Consider the following 20,856-nt stretch of genomic DNA (forward strand, 5'->3'; position numbering starts at 1 on the left):
TGCCATTTCAATCATTAATATAAGTAAATATGAGTAATATCATATTGTCAAGTAGGTTTCCCTGGGGCTTTGCAATTTACAGCATGAAACAAGAAGAAAATGTGTTTCCATCAATCACTCTAAAGTTCAGTTACATGTGAACACAGTAAAAGTTCATCCCCTGATGTCTAAAACCAGTAAAACAATTCCTGTACTTTTTTTTTTTTTTTTTTTTNTGTAGATCCATGAGTTCACAGTGCTGTGTGGAGATCTAGATTAAAAAAAAAACTGCAGTGAAGCAATAGTGAGCTTAATTGTTTTGGATAGCATAGAGTAGGCAAAGAGTCAGTGTGTAGTGAAGTTGCATGGCAACCTCATTGCTGACGAAACCCGACTGTCTGCCACATTCAGTCATTTTGTGGAAGTTTGACTAATCCAGTGATCTTACAAACAGTGTTACAGTACTGAAGAAAAAAATAAACTAGACCAAGATTCATTTTGCATACATGACAATCAGGCTGCATGTCTTTAAAGACTTTGTGGAAGCTATGAAGAAGGTTAGAGGTTGATCCACGCTGAACTCCAGCTCAATAGACACGATGTTAACTTTTTTTTTTTACAAACCTCCAAAGAAAGAACAGGATGCTTTAGAAAATATACCAAAAGCAGCCACTGAAACTGCATAGCTGGTTAACTAGGCTGTAATTTAATGATATAACATTCAATACAACATCTGAAATGTGCATCTTTGGTCACATTTCGTCCCATCATTTACCAAAGTTTAGAAAATTTTCAGCATATTTATGTAAAACCGTTATAAATAAGCAATATTTTAATCATTTAGTTTAATTCAGTTTACTCGTTTAATACCAACAATTCCCACAAAAGTAATTTGAAGGCAAATGAGTTTAAGTTCAACACTTAGCTACATAGAGTCCAATCATATAGTTCGATTCAGATCCAAATTAAAAACTGTTGAGTTCAGTCCTAGTTGTAACACAATACAGATTAATTCAGTTGATCATTTAGTGCTTATTAATAAGAGGCTTAAGCCGATTGCACCGAGCAAATCTCTCATTCTGAGCAAACTTGTTTTTTTATTATCATTGGCAAAACAGTTTTGCAAGCAACAAAGCTGTGCTCATTATCAAAATGTCAATACAACAGGAAGAATGCTGAAATTTTTTAATCACCGGCGTGAGGAAAAAAATGTTCCTTTTTCGTCATTAATGAAATTCTTAGTCAAAGAGCTTCTGGCTGCCTGACAGACATGTATGAATAGGAAACAAGTCAGTGAGAGGCAATTTTGGACACACAGAGTGGACTAGAGTGTAAACAACATGGAATAAAAAGCGAGACTGATGCTGTAATGCTAACAAGAAACATAAAAACAAAAACATAAATGTTATGCATGTGTGAGTAAGACCTGGACAGCAGCATAGCTGGATGAACTAGAACATCCAGTTGTTTGGTTTCTACAGCTGGAAATGCATCTGAAATGATGCATTTTTAGAGAGGACTGGAAAGTCTTTCAAAATGGAATGAGATCATTTTTCCCCAACACTCATAACTACTCCTATTATGTTACCAAACAAATAGTAATTTTAGTAAAGAAAAACTCAACTGAGCAGCCTAAAGAGTTTTATTTACAATGATTTCTACAATCTTGTTTTCTAACAACTCTAAAGAGAGAAACAATGTGAAAAGCTCCTGCAAAGACCACAGACCAGTTTTTCAGCATTAGTTTGTAAACAAACAGACTTTAGAATATGTGTACATATCTAAATGTACTATATAAAACTACCTGGAGGACATTTCTTAAAAGTCATTACCATGGTCCGCCTCTCCGCCTGACTATAATTTGACTCATACAACAGTAAGGACCTCACACAGCATGTATTTGGAACAAGGGTAACCACTGGGCTTTGCTAACGGATTCGCTCAATGACCAGGATAACTACTGTTGGCAACACAAATCGACTATTATGAATTTTTCTGCATTTTTGGATCTGAAGAAATATTGCACTGACTTGACCAGCTGTGTACAACTGATTCATTGAGGCACAAACAAACACACACACACACACACACACACACACACACACATAAACAGTTTATTACCACAGCCGTCACCAGATCTTAACATTCAGATTTCTGGACTGTGGGAAGAAGATGGAGTGGCTGGAGAGAGAACACATGCATGCATGTGGGAAACATGCAAAATCCATGCAGAACGCAAGGTTCTTGTTAAGAGGTATTTACCCATGAGAGATTTTTCTACCACACATCACCCACAGAGGGAACACAATGTAGCAGCTCCTCTGTAATGAAGCTTTACCATAGAAATGGTTGGATTACAGACAACAATAGTGTTTTAACTAAAAGATTTAATTATGTATAAACAATTGCAGACTTTCTCTATTTTTTTAATTAAATGTCATGGCTTATAAACATTGCAATATTACATTTTGGGTAGGTACTACACTGCATTACATATCTAATTTTCTCCGCTAGGGAAAGGAATATGTGCCCAACTCATTTGCAGTCAGCTTCCAAGAGCAACATGCAAATCAATGAAATGGAAAGAAATGGAACAGCAAGAACAAGGCAGAACAAGTTGAGCTGAAGTCACCAAATGCCTTCACTCTGCCTGGTATTTATTTGTTTCAGCAGTGATTAATGATTGTGGCAGCTGTGAGGTTTTGACTTGGATGCCAACGCCACGCCCCTGCTTTTTCTGATTGTTTTTTTAATGTACATAAATGCATGTACATGTTTTAAATATTTTAAATATATGTATACACTTACTATTAGCACTCAAACCAACGTTTTGTATACTCTTAGTGCCATGTAAGACTCCAGATATCTCTTTTACATTGCAAAACACAAACATAAAACAGAACAAGGTGAAAACCTTTCACCTTTCAACCTTCCTTCTGTCTGTGTTAGACGTGCACAGCCGACAGACGGGCCATAACACATGTAGACCGGCGTGAATCTGTCAGTGCTCTGTGTCTGAAACCCTTTCACTCAGTTTAAAACCAAACAACTGACAAAAAACAGCATTTGTGAAGGAATGCAGAAAGACATCGACATGCACAGCCTTTTGACTCCTCTGATAAAGTGTTGCACCTCCTCTGCACACATACGCATCTTCCCCTGCATGACTGCTGTGAACAGCATATGAGAAACGCACAATAAAACTGCTATAAGACACCCCAGACACCTGCCACTTCAAACAAAGCTTATAACTTATATGTGAAAGCGCAGAGGACACACAAAGTCTAACTCGTTCCAGATGCGATGCCCGTCACACTTCTTGTTTGAGAGCAAGAAGTTGCACAAAATTTCATTATTTTGATAACTCATTCAGCGTGCATTCACTGTGCGACTAAAAATAAATAAATAAATAAATAGTTGTAGGAATTTCATGTTTCCAAAACAATTCTAAAATTTACTTAGGATTTTATTTGCACCAACATGTTTTTGCAGCTCCACAAGTTGAAGGAGTTCAGATTTTTTACATTTTGGCGTGTTCCTCATTACATTCATTTGCTTTATTTAGTGTTTATGACACAACAAGCGCACACAGTTTTACTCTGCAGAGGAGCAACACTGACACTAGATATTGCAACACTTTGATGACTTTCATAAAAGTCTGCTTTGGAGTTATCGAGTTCAATAGATAATTATGCCAGAGGTCACCAATGCTTGGGCCAGGTTCTAGATCTGAATCTAACCTAGTTTTGAAAACCTTAGCTTGAGATTTGTGAAATATTCACTGTCAGCTGAAAAAAACTTAAACTTTTATAAATACTGTTGCTGAAATCTTGTCTTGTTCTTGTTCTTGTGAGCTTCATCTACCATTATGTCCTAGTTGAAATAGTGCATATCATGATGTCATGTGAAGGTCCAAGTACGCAACAGTAATTTAGTGACAAATCTGTGAAATGTGAAAAGAAATAGCAATACAGTTAAAATAAGTTGTTAAAAAATCTTAGGAAAATCTGGGAAATTGGTGAATTTTTAAAATTTCAGAACCATTCCAATAAAGTATGCATGTTGAAAATCAAAATAAAGAAAGTAGAGATGGTTTAAATCTTTTACACATTCCTGCAGTACATTTGTAAGATGTAGCATTGGGAGACAGTGAGAAAAGACCTTACAATAAAAAACAGGCCTCAGCTGTTTAGCCCCAAGTTTGTTTCTCTAATTGTTCCTTTAGGGACGTTTAGAGGCCAGAAAGCTGTAGTTTTAGACAAACTATGATCCGTTGGAAATAACACACTTATTTATAATCTGGGTGGAGTGAAAACCTTGACAAAATACAGTGAATGCTGATTTTTGGACTATTGTAGACTCATTATGTTGAAATGTTCTACTCAAGACAATCACACACCACTTTGTGTTGTTTTTTCACATTAAACCTAAGAAAATCCATTGATGTGGAAAAGGTCCAGGTGTTTTAATACTTTTACAAGCTGCAATTTTTAAAAGAGGTTGAAAAGAGAAGTAGTGCTCACCTGCTCCTTCCCTGTCTGAATGCAGTCTTCTCTCTTTCCAGGTAATGGAGGCCAGTAGATCTGTGGAGGAAGACAAACCAAAGGGGCATTTAGGACGGACGTAAAAGAAGAACCGGATAATTAATAGCCTCATAACAGTGAAATTATACAAACAGCCATTTTATTTGACAATGTAGCAAAATGTGATTGCTTTGGGGAAGCAATTACTAATTGATGGTAAAGCAAACAATTACCATAAATCGACTGCTTTACCACAACTTTCCGGTAAACAAAAACAAACACATACTCAGCTTTAGTATCATTAAATCAGATTAATTGAAAGCAATTTACTAAGTAGATCACATACATAAGATTTTTAATGAGCAAAGGGGGAACTTCACGGTAGACAAGCCAAAGCTTCATAGTACGTACTGAGGTAATATTTGAAAATGGTACATAAAATTTGCAGGCTTGAAACTGATGTAATATCAGACGAAGCAATAAAGTTTTTTATGGGTCTTATTAAATTCTGTTCGGCTTTCACACCCATCTTTAGCAATATGGGGTTCTTTTTAAACAAACATTAGACCTGTATTATGATCTCATGTCCAGGATTTTTCTTTTTTTTTTTTAGTTGACAAGTGCTGTTGCTCCCCGGTTTGTAAAGATTATTGAATGATTTCTTTGTTCAATAGTATGGGTAAGGTTGAGAAACTGTGCAACAAGAATCAAAACTATTCTCAAAATACACTAAATATGACAAGTATGTTTTTTTTAAAAAAAAATACAAATATAAAGTAGGATTTTCTATTCTTTTTTCCTCTAGATTCCCACTGTAACGGTCCAAGAGGCATGAATGAGAAAATCTGTTGGATTCTCGGTGACGTGTGTGAAATGAAAACTGTACCCCAGACACTGAGGCTATTCTTTCCACTGCTGTCTGCAAATGTTGTATTCATACTTGCTGTTTCTGTAAAGAAAGGCCCAGGGCTGCCTCTGTCGGGGTTCAGTGACGTTGGTAAAACTGTTGTTTTGTACCGACTTCTAAAGACAATAAGCATTTGTCTGGTGCAGAAGGAAACTGGCTTTGTTTTGGCTAGTCGAGATAAAAGCAACCAGTGGGGGGAAAAAAACAAATGACCCAGACTTGCATTAGGTTGGCTCACTGACTCCAGAATATGCATGGAGAACATGTGCATGTGCTTAGGGCTCCTGCCGCAGCTATAGGGACAGAGTGAGAATGAATCAGAAGCAGTAAAGTGCCTTGTTGGCCTCAAAGCTGAACCACATTCTCTTCTTGTACCAATTACACATGGATTTCATGTCAGCAGTAAAACTGTATGGCACACTGTATATCCTCTGACATAAACTTCAATATCACCAAAATCCTCCCAGTGGACTTGGTGCAAATCTGAAAAACTAAAAGCATCCACCCAAAATTGTATAAATCATTTATACTTTATGTTTCATTTGTATTAGTAATGTGAAAACTGAAAAGCAAGAGGAACCTTACTGACCCAGCCTGGTAAGAATCAATGGCCCAGTCCAGAGGATCTGGACTATTGAGAAACGATTGCTTCCGGGAGGAGTGGACTGTGTTGAGGTTTTAAATGTTACCCATTTGGCTGTGACATATGTAATGTGCCAGTTCAATGTTAAGAAGCTTACCACAAACTGCCTGCAATGTAAACAACTGTCCTCCACTGCAAAGAGAGAAGTGCTGACCCGAACAAGGTGACTGTTAATCTTAATTCAATATTTGGAAGAGCGAACGGACTGAACAGGTTCCTTCACTTCCTCTGCTGCCATTGTTAAAACTAGAGGCAGACTAAAAATCGATGCTGTTGTTCACGCTTCTCTTTCTGTTCACTGATTGTCTCCGGTCGAAAACCGTCCGGAGACAATCAGAGTTAAAGAGAGCGAGCCTAGATTGTGATGAAAGCGAGAACTTTTTTCAAGTGGAATTGCAGAGGAAGGCAATATTTATCATATCCGTTTAACAAAATGGTGTCATTAAAAACACGTCTCTGGTAGTCAGTCTCAACTATCAATAATTTAGAAATCCATCCATTTTCTTTACACCCTTGTCCCTTAGTGGAGTCGGGAGGGTTGCTGGTCCCTATCTCCAGCTAACGTTCCGGGTGAGAGGTGTGGTCACCCTGGACAGGTCGCCAGTCTGTTGCAGGACAACACAGAGACACACAACCATGCATACACACACTCACACCTAGGGGCAATTTGGAGAGGCCAATTAACCGGTCAGTCATGTTTTTGGACTGTGGGAGGAAACCGGAGTACATGGAGAAAACCCACGCATGCACAGGGAGAACATGCAAACTCAATGCAGAAAGACCGGGGCTGGGAATCAAACCCAGAACCTTCTTGCTGCAAGGCAACAGCTCTACCAACTGCACCACTGTGCAGCCCATAATTGAGAAATCTTTGTCCAAAAAGTTCATTTTATACAAAACTAAACCAAGAAAATATGCATGGTTTTCCAAATGATTTCCAGAATTGTGTCAATAATTTTATGACGGTGCTTAGCAGTCCTCTGCTGCAGTGATATTGCAGATATGTGACACTGTAAAAAATATTTTATGGTGAAAAATGTAGAAAAAAAGATTTAGACTGAGCTGAGGTTAGGCTTATGTAATTTAATAAATTATAAATTTAACCAGAAGGTTTTATTTAAACCCATCCAGCATTATGGAGAAGAGGAAGAAATCGTTACTTTTGGTCTCAAAATACATCGTTAAAGATCAAGGCTTAGTTAAACTGAACAAGGCTGACTAACTCAAAAGCACGCAAGACACGCATCATTATCAAGACAAGATTACGTTTGATATTCTCACAAAGTTTAATCTTTAACCAGAGTAAACTTTAATCTTAAACTTAAAACAGTGGCATAATTTAGGGTTTTTAATAAAACCTTCAGATTAGATTACAGTGATGGCGTCTTTATAGGCAGCTGCAGTTCATCCAAAATACTGCTGGCAGAGTCAACACCAGGAAAATGGCTCACACCACACTAGTCTTCAAAAAACTTTGTTCCTCTAATTTTCTGTAAATCAGTCTGAATTATAATATTTGAACGGCGCAGCATATTTCCATGCTTTGCTTTATCATACATCTCTCTGAATGGGAAAAATATTTGGCAAATGTCAACTTTCACTCAAACTCTGTATAGAAACTGGGACATCTTGATGATGCTGTAATCTAATATGACAAAGTTAACATGACCACGGCCAGACAGCTCCACCTTCTTATCAAAGGATTGGCTATTCTCTCAAACATCCAATCTTCCTTTATGAGCGCATTTTTTTTTTCTAAAACTGAATCATCATTAGAGATTATATGTTTTATGTTGAGTAAAATGAAGTTAAAAAAAGGTGGAACCAAATGCGTCAGCTCTCTGAAGATCTTTATTTGGCATGATTCAGAATAATCCACACTAATGTGCGTCATTGCATTACGACAAACTCTGACCTGGCATGTTTTACTGATACGGTTAAAATCCACCCGACCCAATTTTAGGTCCCAGGGGTCCAAGTCATTGTGTTGCAATATTCAATCCATTGTCTAAATCTCTGGGTTTGCACGCTTCAGGAGGCCAGCCAGCCTTCACCTGCCGCTCTATCTCTCCCATCATGCTTCGCTTCTGGCTCCAAAACATGCCGTTTGATTTCAAATATCTCTTTAATCTTTAAAATGTATAAATAAAAGACAGTCTTTTTAAACTACGGATGACTTTCCAGGGTGAGACGCAAACAAGTCATAAAGCCCTTTGACTTTAATCTGCTTATGTAAATAAATCATCCAAAGATCAGTAGATCCAGAAACAATTCTTTAACGTCCCGCCAAGATTAGAGCCATGATAATCGCCAATGGTTTAATGAACTCCATTTGCAAATAATATACAACAAAGTAGGCATAAATCTCATCCCAAGAAAGAGAAAACTAACCTTAAATTTTGTCATAAGCTGGGAGCACATTGCATAAACTAAAGCATATCCTTTTCCTTTTGGGTTTGTGCATTAAAACCAAACCCAAAACTGTAATGAACAAAGTTGCAGCAGTGGTACGATGTTGTTTGTTTTAAATATTGGACTGAAACACTAAGACCATTAAAACTCACTCAAGAAATAAGAAATGCGGTCCTCCAAGGAGAGACTTCAACTTTCAACACGCCCTCTGCTTTTATCAACACACCAGTTCCAGCTCTGTATTGCTTTCACACCGAAAGGATTCCTGTTGAGTTGAGCAACGCTAAGTGAGCCAGAACAGATGCCATCACGAGAATCACCAAGGTAGCACAGTTCACACTATTCAGCACACGTAACCAAACACTGGGCAAAATAAACGAGTTGTCTGGACGTGCAGAAACATATGAAACGTCTGTGACAGCCAACCCCGATTCCAGGCCCATGCAGGAAAGAAAGACTGAACATGTTATTTATGCTGCAATAACCTAAGGTATTTTATTAAATACCACTGTATATATAACACTGACGAAATGGACCATATCAAACAAACATTTTTCATTGATTTATATGACATATTTTGGTTTTCTTACAAATTATAATATGGGAATTTATTTACTTTGAATTAGTGAATAATTTTATTTTTCCACATTTTTGCCAGCGTAACAATGAAACTACCAAACATTAACTATCTCCTGAAATGACAGCCAGATGACAAAAGTCAATAACGGATAACAAACAACACTATAATTTTTGAATCAATTACATATGGTGGTTTTAAAATGTTACTAAATTGTGGTTCTAGCTTCTTGTAACAGCCGAGAAGTGGCAGCAAGTGGATATTTGGTATCTCCCAGCAACATTGATGAACATCTTGGATTATGAAAAAAACAAAATGTTTCACTGGTACTAATGCATGCTTGATATTACTTAAAGTACAAGTGGTAGATTATAGGGCAGATCCCTAGCTGATTATAAATTTCCTTTTTTAGAAGGCAATGTTGATAACTTTTAAAACATGAGAGTTTTCTAATATCTGTGAATTCACTGTGGACTGAGAGACAAATCAGACATAAGTGCTTGATATATACTTTTCAGTGTATTTCACTTCTCTACTCACACGTTCACTTCGTGTCAGTCAAGACGTTTTTTTACTTGTCAAAAAGTGAACATTCTGTCGTTTCTGCTCCTTTCACGAGCGCAGTGGGGATATCAGTTTTAAAAAGTTACCTTTGTTCACCACAAACCGTTTATAGAGCATATGTACAGGCTGGAAGGTACAGTATGAATACATGTAACATATGTAGCACATTTTCCCTTCAACCAGTCTGGAAACATGCTGGTGAAATTAAATCTTGTTTTACACTGAACTCATCAATTTCCCTGAGGACTTAGTCTTCCAAAAAAAAAAAAAAAAAAAACTTTCATGCTGTTCAGTATAAGTTTCAGGACTCCACCAGTAGGGCCTAAGCACATTTTGATTTACTCATGCATGAAATAAATTATATTAGATAAAGAACACCACCTAACATAGGATTTGAATCGTTTACTGTAGTATATGTATAACCTGTGTCATAATATACAGATTTCATAAGTTTTATGATTTTAAAAAGTGTGAAAAACTTAAACTACAACCTGACAGAGTTTAATCCACTAATATTCACCTCTTTTTACAAGTAGGACATCTGTGGCTTGTTACTTGATTTTCGTTTTCTTGCATACAAAAGTATATACATACAAAATTTCTACATAAAACATTTTCATAATTTGTCACATTACAACCACAAGTTTTAAGGTACTTTTACGGGATTTTGTGTGACAGACAAATGAAGATGAAAGAAAAGAATACATGGTTTTCCCAATGGGTTCAATAATTTTAGACATGTGAAAACAAAAATTTGAGGAGTGCTGCATGCATTTTGTATTCAGCCTCTCTGAGTCAACACTTCAGATCCGCCTGCAGCTACATCATCACGACTTGCCAGTTTAGGTGCAAAAAGAGCATCCAGAGAACATTATCCCTGTTTACTCTTCTACGCAGTGTCAAGCATTGTTAGACTTGATGCTGCTTTTCCACCTCATATTATGCAATACTTTGCACTGAACTATCAGATACCATTTCAGTAAAATACATTAAAGTTTTTGGTGACGTTCAAGGAATTTGAAAACTTTTCAAAGGGTTTTGTTGAAAATTTGTTTCACATTCAAGTAAAAATATTACATTACTGTATGGTCTTGACTTTAGAATTGGCTTGACAACATTTTGTTATTTTGGATACATGATTAACTATGCAATATATGATGAATATTTAAACATCCAGACTCTTTAGAAGAGGATCTGCTTCGTAGTTTAACCTTCCTTGTATCTTTGCTGCTAATATATAACAATAATAAATATTGAAATGATTTATGAGGAGCTTCCCCTTTGCAGGTGTTCAGGCATCAGAAGAGAAACATTAAACTTGGCATGGAATAGGCTAGAAGGTAACTATTCATAGAGCAAAATAACAATGCTAAGATATACACTGTTTATAGGGTAAACAGAGCAAAGGAGGGATTGATGGACAACAATAAATTTACCATGAATCCGTGATTCTGTCATCCTTTGCTGTTTATCTGTAAAGCGATCTTTTGTTGAATTGTGTTTAATATTTTCCACATTTCACCTATGATGCAACTGGACTAATATTAAATGATATGTCTGCTCAGGTTTGACCCCCCACTCCCTATTTGTGCGTGATTTATAGCAGAGTTCATTTAAACAGATGTTCTGTATAGAAGAACAGTTCTGGGGAAAAAAAAAAAGAAAACTAACCCCACAGTGTCTCATTACCCGTAAAATCATCATTCTACAGACTGAGACCAGTTGCAGAATGACTGCAACTTTTATAAATAAGTGACTCAATGTGTATTAAATATGCAATGCTATGTCAATCTTTACAACAGAAAACTTGATACAAACAAAAATATCCTCAGCACAAACAAACGGTCTAAAGCATACTGAAACCTCACCTCTTTGGACTCACTGCTGACGGGACTCAGCATGACAGAGTACAGGACATCTTTACCTCCCAGGAAGAGCCGATCACGGTACTCATCAAGAAGGACAGCGCTGAGTGAGAGCTGGCCGTCATGGCCGCTAAAGATGGACGACCTGTTGGTGGACAGCAGGTCTGTAGAGAGCAGAGGAAAAGAAAAAAGTTAGCTGGAGTGACACGGCTTGTTGTTTTGATGTCCCTGTTGAAAGGACAGAGGGACACATTTCATCACATGAAGAGTTTTCCCAAGCATCCGTTCCTGCTCTCATCGCAGTGTTTGGAACACAAACGTGCTCTCAGCTTTTGCAAGGAAACATGGATGCAATTATCTAACAGTTCAGCGTATGATGCATCTTAGTTTTGGGGTTAAGAAGTTAAGTATCAAGCACTGAAACAATTTCCAGATGGTCCTCTTATATCATCTCTTATTCTTTTTCAGATTTCCCCATATATTATTATAGTACTTTTCACCTTCATCCACCAAATGTAACATATTTCCCTTGGTCCTAACAATCAAATTCTCCTTTTTTCAGAACCATCAACATAGTCTCCTAAGGGTTAAAACCTACTAAGAAAAAAAGTGTGCATCGAATAAAAACAGACACTTAGCAGGTTTTTCCATTAAGCACATAAGTGCTGCTGTTGCTTTGCAGACCAAATCCCAGCTTTGTAGTTTGCATTTTCTTCCCATGTATCCAAGTTCAGTCAGGTTACTGCAACTTCATTTTTCAGTTGTCATGTTCCAGAGTGTGAAAGAAAACTTAAACAATGCCAACATGTAGTGTCAGTAAAACAACATCTTCCAAGCATCCACAAGTCATTTTGTTTTAAATATTTATAATTTGTGTACAATACAAATAATAATTTTAAATCTAGCATTTCATATTCCATCAACCATACAGTGAAGCCATTAAACACTGTTTAACATGTGTTTCACATCTGTCTCATCTTTTCGGCTTGCTTCTTCTCCAACATTTTGACTCCTTCTCTTTTTGTCCAGGTAAAGACATGAGGAGAAAAAAAGTTGCACATGAGAAGTTGTCACATGACTGTCAAAGCCCCGCTGACGGCGATGCGGGTCTGAATCGACGTTCTGCCCATCTCTCATCACTCGTCTGTACCACTCTCTCGCTCAGCCCAATACACCCAGGCAAACATGCTCATGCAAACACGGGGATGGTGAGAATGGGGCTCGAGTCACTCAGCACTCAGCAAAGCATATTGACAGAGTGAAGCTGGAAGACCCCGTCACACCTCGTCCGTCACTGCGGATCTGTTTTTAGTAGAGATCTCCATTTCTCACCCTCACAAAGGTGCAGAGACGGCAAAACTTTGCTGTAGGCTCATATTATTTTATTTACTTATTTCCCATCAATTTGCTTGTTTTAGAACACTTGATTAATTATATTAGCCGTCCGCCTTGTACCTCTGTGCAAGCGGCTCATTTGGAAGAGTCTCCAGTCACCACCAATTATCAGAAGGTAAATGCAGGTAGGAAGTGGCTTGTAAAAGTAAATATTGCACAAAAGAGTAGAGAAAGTTGTGTTTGGTCAGTGTTATCTTTGTTGTAGTGCTTCTTAGCAACAAGTCTGTTACCACTGTTTGTTAATTTCCCTTGAAATGGGGCAACATTAGGGAAAACATATCTGCGAGTTACGTGGAAGAGTTGATTACACATGTTGCTCCCATTAAAAAAAAATAATAAAAAAATCCAAATCCTGTTTATCAACACAAAACAGCTTATTCTGAAATTTACTTGATTGGTGTTATTTATTTATTGGCTTGGATGAAGACATGATAAGACATGGAAACTGTAAAGACGTATAAATATTTCAGCAAAACACTGCAACTGTTGGCAAAGAGAAACCTCGTTAACCTTCTGCTGTATAAAAAAAATAAATGCACAGCTTGAGGTTTAAAGTGGATAAAAGTAGGCGTTCAGCATTTGGTTAAAACTTATATTACAGTGTGTGATAAATCAAATCAACCAAAACAAGCAAACAAACAAAACAAAAAAAAACAGAAAAGCTAGTATATATGAAATTCCCTCATTAAACATGAGGAAGTGGTTGCTATTATGTTGTGAAGAACTTTTTGGCATTTCAGACATTTCTAATATGTTTCTTAGATATTTTCTTCAAAGCAGCTCAATTAAAATCCACGCGAACTAGAAAAGTCCTATCCTATGTAATGCCCACAGAGACATAAATTATAATAATTATTTCTACAAAAACACCCTAGTTAGCCAGCAAAGAGAGGAAGGCTTTATAGCTGCTGGCAACATAATAATGAGGAAAAAGGAAGTCAGGAGGCAACAGGGATTTTCACAGGAACAAAGTGAGTTAAAGCAAGGACAGGAAAATTGGGAAGAACAGGATGATAACGTGGCGTTAGGAGCAGCAGAAAGTCAGACAATAATGAGCAGAAAGATAAAGATGTAGAGGAAATCCGAAAACAGACCACTGACTAAAGGATTCATCAGAAATCACAACATGAATCATACAGAAAGACGGGAAAGGAAAGCAATATTGACCTCACTTTGCCTCTGACGATTTGTCACTGCCCTTTTATCTGTCACTGAGTTTATTTCACACATGCCTTTAGGGTTTACATTTTTATAATTCATATAAAACGTGATGGTGCTGAAGGAAAAAAAATTACCATATGCCTTCACAATATCAGACGTGTATGAATTTTAGGCATGTCCAAGTATCAATAAAACCTCAGTGATCTTTTAAAGACTGATTCAACATCTCAGATGTCTATGAATCTCTTCTTTGAAATCGCACACGAGAGACCACAAATCCAGGAACATAAGTTACGTGGCAACATGAGTGGAGTTCAGGATTTTAAAGATTGAAGACAGTATTACTGTTGGCATTTTAATGATCTGGATCCACAACCTTCCTCTGTTCTTGGAAAAGACATGCGATTACCTCAAAACGTTGAACATTTTCCATCCATCTTTCTGGTGGTTGTTTTGGATTGCTACACAGCAGTCCGTTGTCATGTCATCTTACATGCCTCACTGTGCCAGATTCTGACATAATGCAAAATCTCAAGTCTTAATGCAGAAGATTTTAGAAACATATGAAAAACCCAAACCGTTTATGTGCCAAGCAGGCAGGTTTATTACTTCTATATACTGGAAACTTCATTTTCAACTTTAGCTGTGTTCAAAGGCAGTATTTTTGTTTAACATTCACATTTTGCATGTGAATTGAAGATTAGGCTTCACTGCAAAATGTTTCGGATGATCCATCTATTTACCTCAGTGCTTAATTAAACGCTGTGTCTCCATATAAACATTGCCCTGCAGATATACAGTTGTTGTTAGTCAAAACAATACAAAGACTGTCAGGTATGTGTGGCATGTTTCAGAAGATTGTGAGAAACAGTTTTTTTTTCACCAAAAACACAAACACTGTTGCACATTTTCCAGCTGATGAAACATCCAGAAGATTAGCCATGGAATGTTAATATCCTGATCCCGCTCTGTATCTGCCGTGTATTTCCGAGGCACAGGAGGATATGGTGCCTTATGTGAAAAACATGCCAAAAATCACCTCCGTATGCATCCAACACCGAAGCGTATGCAATTTGAGCTCAGTCTAAAACAGGCTGCCATGCATTTTCTGAGTATTCTGCAGGATTAATGTCCTGAGAAGCCATATGTTCTGCACATATTTTCAAAGTTTCCTATTATCTCATCTGACAAGCATCTGACCACTTGGGAGCAATCAAAATGCACTGAACTTTTATTCCTAGATGGTTGTTTGGTCTTTAAATATGAAAACAAAGAAATGGCACCGTCACAGATAAAGTAATTTGATGTTTGAAGCTACAGTATGTAACTTTTATTTAAAAAATAATAATAATAATAATAATACAGTTTCAACGTATTTGTGTTAGTGTCACTATGTCATGATGGTGAGGTTCTTGCTGAGTTGACTCCACTTCTGGTACCGTTTCCCTACACTTAAAGTGTAGTATGAGACAAAGGCTTTGCTCCTTTGCCTTCTCCCAGAGCTCCCAGTGCTAACTAGAAACACTTAGTGCTGTCAGTCATGCCTGTGTGTGTGTCGCTTCCTTTCCTCCCCGCTCCCTTCTCTCTCTATTCAGCTTCTCCCCTTCAGCAGAGCCTGTTATGAATGCTAAGGCTAGTTAGCATAGCCACCGATGACATTGGATGAAGAGTTTTTCTGTAATGGTGAGTTGTCTCTCCGCAATTTCCACATGTAGGAGCATGTTCACGAGGATGATTGACAGCGCTAAGTCCCTCCCCCTGTCTCTAATTGGTGGTTTTTCCACCTGGAGTGGTGCATTTCTTCAGACAGCAATAGGACCACTTGGAAGAGAAGGAGGAGATTGATCTTTTCACAGATTATCTGTCTCATGTTATGCTGTCACAACATGGTGGCAGTTTTAACACATGCAAACTTTAAGGCAAAGAGCCACTTGTGGTTTGCACAAAACCACAACTTGTACAAACATTTGGTTAGTAGGTTACAACTTCCTTAAAACATCCAGTCACCTCCCCTCGTGTGCCTTAAAGGAGCAAACATTATGTGGCTCCTTGACCAAACTCACAGTGTGTAACTTTCATCTTTGTGGCATTCGTATTTACCCTAAACTCATTTGGAAGCATAAGCAGAATCCTCTTTAACGTCTCCTTCTCTCCGGCTCCACCTGTAAACTTCATAAATCACTGATATATACACGTCCCTTTCTAGCCAAAGCGAAAAATGTAAGCACATAAAAGTGCATTACACAACGACACTAAAACAGGATAAAAGGTGTGTTAACAGCTTCCATCTGTGGCTTGTTATCACTCCAGCAGCTCATCACTTCACTGCTGAAGTCACACCATCGTCTAACGTCTCACGAGCCACATTTCAACTCCCGCTGTCTTTTCTTCTGCATCTCTCTTCCTTCAATAATTCCCCTTTCCTCGTCTCCATCACGCTCATGTTCGTCCTTAATTCCCCGACTCGTTATTTCTTGTCTCTTGAAGTTGCCTTTAAATGCCATATCTTGTAGTTTCATCTCTCCTGCCTGTCTAGATGTCGTCCCTACTTTCTGCCCTTTGCAACCTGATCTCTTTTCCTCCTTTGTGCCATTTTTTTCCCCTTCAACCATCTTTTGCCTGTAGACCATATATAGCTGCAAAGTTCTGACAGCATCCAAGGTGAAACATCTGTCTTCAATGTGTATCGTTTCCCCGCAGGCAGCGGGCCAACGCTGCATCCACAAACAGCAGACGTGCCAAACCGAAGCGACAGGCGAAGCAGCATCTGGTTTCACTGTGTCCAACCTAAGCTTTTGCATCGCCCCGTTGTGAGATCTGCGGAGATGTTTATGCAGTAATTTATGCAGCGTTCTGCTTAGTCAGCCTGCCCTGGTGAGACGCCTGTCAGAACTGGCGGAGGGACATGTGGACGTCTTATTCACTTGTGCGGTTTGCGGTTTTTCTTTGATGTGGGAGCTTACATGATTTCACCATTACGCAAAGAACAATGAAATGTAATCAAACTTCTGAATGAGGATTAGAAGAAATGAGTTGTGATGAAAATGACACCAGCAAACATTTGAGTTTTCCCTTCCAGTGAGTTGGAAATGTTTTCTCTGGAAACTCTTATCCGCAGCTGATTTTTTCCATCCTTCCTCTGTTTGTATAAACTTTTTTGCTCTGTGTAGGTGTCCCAGCGCTGTTATAAATGATTTGACAGTCCAAAAACATGCAGCTTAGCATCTCTGCTGACACTAGATGGCAAACAGAGCCGGTTGTTTTGTATCCTGGACTCCTGTATTTTGTGTGACAAACAAATGCAGCTATTGTTAGTAATATTGGAAACTGATTAAATGTCTTCCCAGCAAATGTCTAGAAGTTTTCCAAAGCTTTCCCATATACAGGAAAGCTGCACCAGTTTCAGAATGAGAAATTTAAAAATGCCAACGATCAAACAATACCCCTGGCTTTTGAATTAGCTTTTTTATTATGACAATAAATAAACTGTTACAAACATTACACTGACATCTGGTAAATTACTGTATGCGTTGTGTCATTGTTGGTCGTGCTTGGGGTTTTAGCTTCTTGTTTTGATCTCGTGTGATTTATTCTGAGTTTGGAAACTTGGCTCCAGATTTCTCAATCTCCACTTTGACTCTAGATCCTCGTTTTCCCCACGTTCTGCATTCCCAATCTATTCAGCGTCATCCACTCTGTTTTCTTTTATCTCATCTTTCAGTACATACTGCATGTAATTTGGATTTCATCGTCATATTTTTGAGTTTCCTTATTTATTTATTTTTTTATTTTTGTACCATCGAAGATACAGCATCTTTCCATGCTCATGCAAACGGGTCCAAAACTATCTATTTAAGCTGTGACACTTTAATGAATGCTAAAATAACCCACTGCAAATAGGTATTTATGAGTTCATTTTATAGGTTGTGTCTAATTTGATTTAAACGCAATTAAAGTAATTGTCTTTAAAAACGTCTTAATGTTCAAGGAGGAAAAAGAAAACAGTCCAAGAAATATTTACTTGTTCTAAAAGCAAAAAGGTAACACAAAACTCTAAATCGTGCGCTGAAATCTCCAAAGTACAAATTGTTCAGAGGCACAGAGTAAGCTGTATTAAACCTCAGACAGGTTTACACCCATGCATATCTACACCTGCGTGATTGCTATCGGTGTTATCGTTGGCTTAGAAAGAGAAGGAGAGGGGGACACATCTGAAGCCTATTAGACCCCCTGTATTTCAAAATGTATGCCAGACCCAAGCCCCGCATGAATAAATAGGACCCTAGTTCAGACACATCTTTCCACATCAGAGCTGACAAAACTGGCTGTTTCTCTAAATATTACTCCTCTACGTTTAATTGTCTTGAGCTCTGACACGCAAACACACCGACGAGGTTTCATTAGACTCATTACACTGCTGACTGACTTCCCAGGGTATCATTAGATCTCGGTTGTATATTATTGCAGAGTGTCAAATATTTCTGGAATCTGCTGTGTGGACTAAAAACACTGCACACCCTTCCACTCCTTTTCATCCTTCTCTCCCAGGTTTTGTGTTACCTTCCATCCAATACTTGCCCTGCTTGCATTATGGTGTTTTTCGCAGAAGAACAAAGTAAAGCATGCAATATTTTTTTGCAGGTTCTAGTGTCCCTAAATATACATGTGCTGTGCATTCTAGATAAACAAAAACAGACTTCCTGATTAAGCTCCTCCTGCATCGTTTTCTTGCCATGTTACCAACAAGGTTAGTCTCTCTTGAAAATAATTTCTATGCAACTCTAAATGAGATGAAATTAAGCATTTTTCATAAAATAAAAAAAATTAGGTCCCATCACATTGATAAAATGTGTCATTTATGCTGCACCCTGTTTTGTGTGATGAAGGGCGTAAAAATGTACAGTCAGCCACTGCATAAAATATGTTACTGAACTAATGTTGGAGTTATTGTTATGTTGAAATAATAAAAAAATATTAAAGTTTCAAATATAACTTAATATCTGAGCTGGTTGTGGCTTCAAATAGTTTATAGTTTTTATTTTAGATTGCAGCTTCAGACCTACAACATTATTTTTGAGCTGAAGTTGTTTCCAGAGAAAATACTACTGTATTCAATGAGTGCCAGAAGAACCCTGGACTGATAACACATTCTTTAAAACACAATTTTGAGATTTGAAGACTTTATTTGTAAAAACTAAAGACTAGAGATCGTTCGCTTTGTTTAGCTCACAAAACCCACAACTTGCCTTGTGAAAATATATAAAATCATACCTCCAAACAACCAAAGTCAATGGGTCTTCTTATGTGGTCGTTTATTAAGGTCGGCTAGTCTTGTTCTTCATTCAACCCAGAAAGTAGCCATTAAAAGAGATCTTAAGTCTACAACTGCTGACAAAATTTCGCCTAAACAATTACATCAAATTTCAACCTACATCTTCCATCTTTGATACACGTTTTTAGATGAGCAAATTTGTAACTTTCTAACCACATTTTTACCTTGTTTGGATGGAAGTCTTCACTGTATCAGTAAAGACTGAATGAATACAGTCTTTACTGAATCGATACAGATCGATTGATCGTCTGTATCGATTCAGTGAACTCTGAATCGATACAGACGATTCAGTAAGTGCGTCTGTTCTGGAGTAATGCTAACATTGCAAAATATGGTGAATATGGTGATGAGCATATTTTTCTCTGACATTTTACTCCTTAAAGCGCATTGTCTTTTTTTTTTTTTTAATGATGTCAGATGTCATTGTTAAGACTTGTGCAGTTGGCATGAACAGCTGTAAAACTCCAGCAAACAATTAGTCATTAAGGTTTCAGGGAATCGCACTGGCAAGAAAATAGCAGCACATATAACTGATGACAGATTTAATTAGGACATACCATGCCAAGTTGTTCCTGCTCCTTGCTGGAGATGTCACATCTCATTACTCATCTTAACCAGACACATGAGATCACTTAACAACAACAGCAACAAAAAGTGAGAACCGTAACCACAAATAAAGAGAAGAGTTGAGGTTCTTGTCTTTTTCTGACTTTTAATGTTGTAATCACCTGCTATGTTTATTACTCCCTCCGTCTATCTTTTTCTATCAGAAATCCTATATTTCGTTCCCCTTCTCTCACACACAAAAGAAGTGCTAACGAATCTCTCTCTCCTCTAAAGATGCTTCCTGTTATTTGATCTTCTCTCTCTCTCAGGCGAATTGACACACAACGTAGGATGTTGCCTCATCCTCCTCTATAGAGTCAACCCCACCATCCCACACAGATGTACCATTCTCTCTTCCCTGATTTCATCATCATCATAATCAATCTCCCTTTCTCTCTCTCCTCTCTGGATTTGGTTCTACCCATCCCTCTCCTTAACCCAATCTAATCCATTTTCCTGCCCTTTATACCTCCTGCCATTATTCAACCGCTCTTTTCCCTCCTCTCCTTCAGAACGATTTAAACTCCAGTCATCGTAACCTCATCCCCACTCTATCACTTTCTTTGAACACCAGCCATTTTTTCCCCATGTCCTTGTTCTCAATTTCCCTCTGAAATGTACCTCCTAACCTCTGCATCACTCTCTTCATAATCCATTCTTAAAAACGACCAATCCTCCATTGTTTCCTGATCTTCTTGGACTTCAGTCTTCTAATTAACAACTTTACTCACATCCTTCACTGCCGTCGAGCTTGATCTGAAGCCTTTATTCTGTCAGTGAAATCTGCTTTCATGTGCTCAGCCAAATCACCACCGGCCTCACACACACACACACACACACGCACTTTAACTCAAAGCAGCTCAAAGCAGATGCACTCTTCACTTCTTAGGTT

At 37.9% G+C, this 20,856-nt stretch overlaps 1 protein-coding gene across 1 annotated transcript in view; it reads right to left on the bottom strand.

Moving 5' to 3' along the window:
* LOC103155929 (semaphorin-3G-like) overlaps window positions 1-11,638 on the bottom strand; it is a gene marked incomplete at its 5' end in the record, with an annotated part of 43,530 nt that extends 31,892 nt beyond the window's left edge. The window contains 2 exons of the mRNA XM_007577822.2: window positions 4,503-4,562; window positions 11,474-11,638. Of these exons, the coding sequence (XP_007577884.1) occupies window positions 4,503-4,562; window positions 11,474-11,638 (225 nt within the window). The remainder of the gene's footprint in view (window positions 1-4,502; window positions 4,563-11,473) is intronic.
* Window positions 11,639-20,856: the final 9,218 nt, after the last annotated feature.

This window comes from Poecilia formosa, unplaced genomic scaffold (assembly GCF_000485575.1).
Source record: "Poecilia formosa unplaced genomic scaffold, Poecilia_formosa-5.1.2 Scaffold456, whole genome shotgun sequence".
Taxonomy (NCBI): domain Eukaryota; kingdom Metazoa; phylum Chordata; class Actinopteri; order Cyprinodontiformes; family Poeciliidae; genus Poecilia; species Poecilia formosa.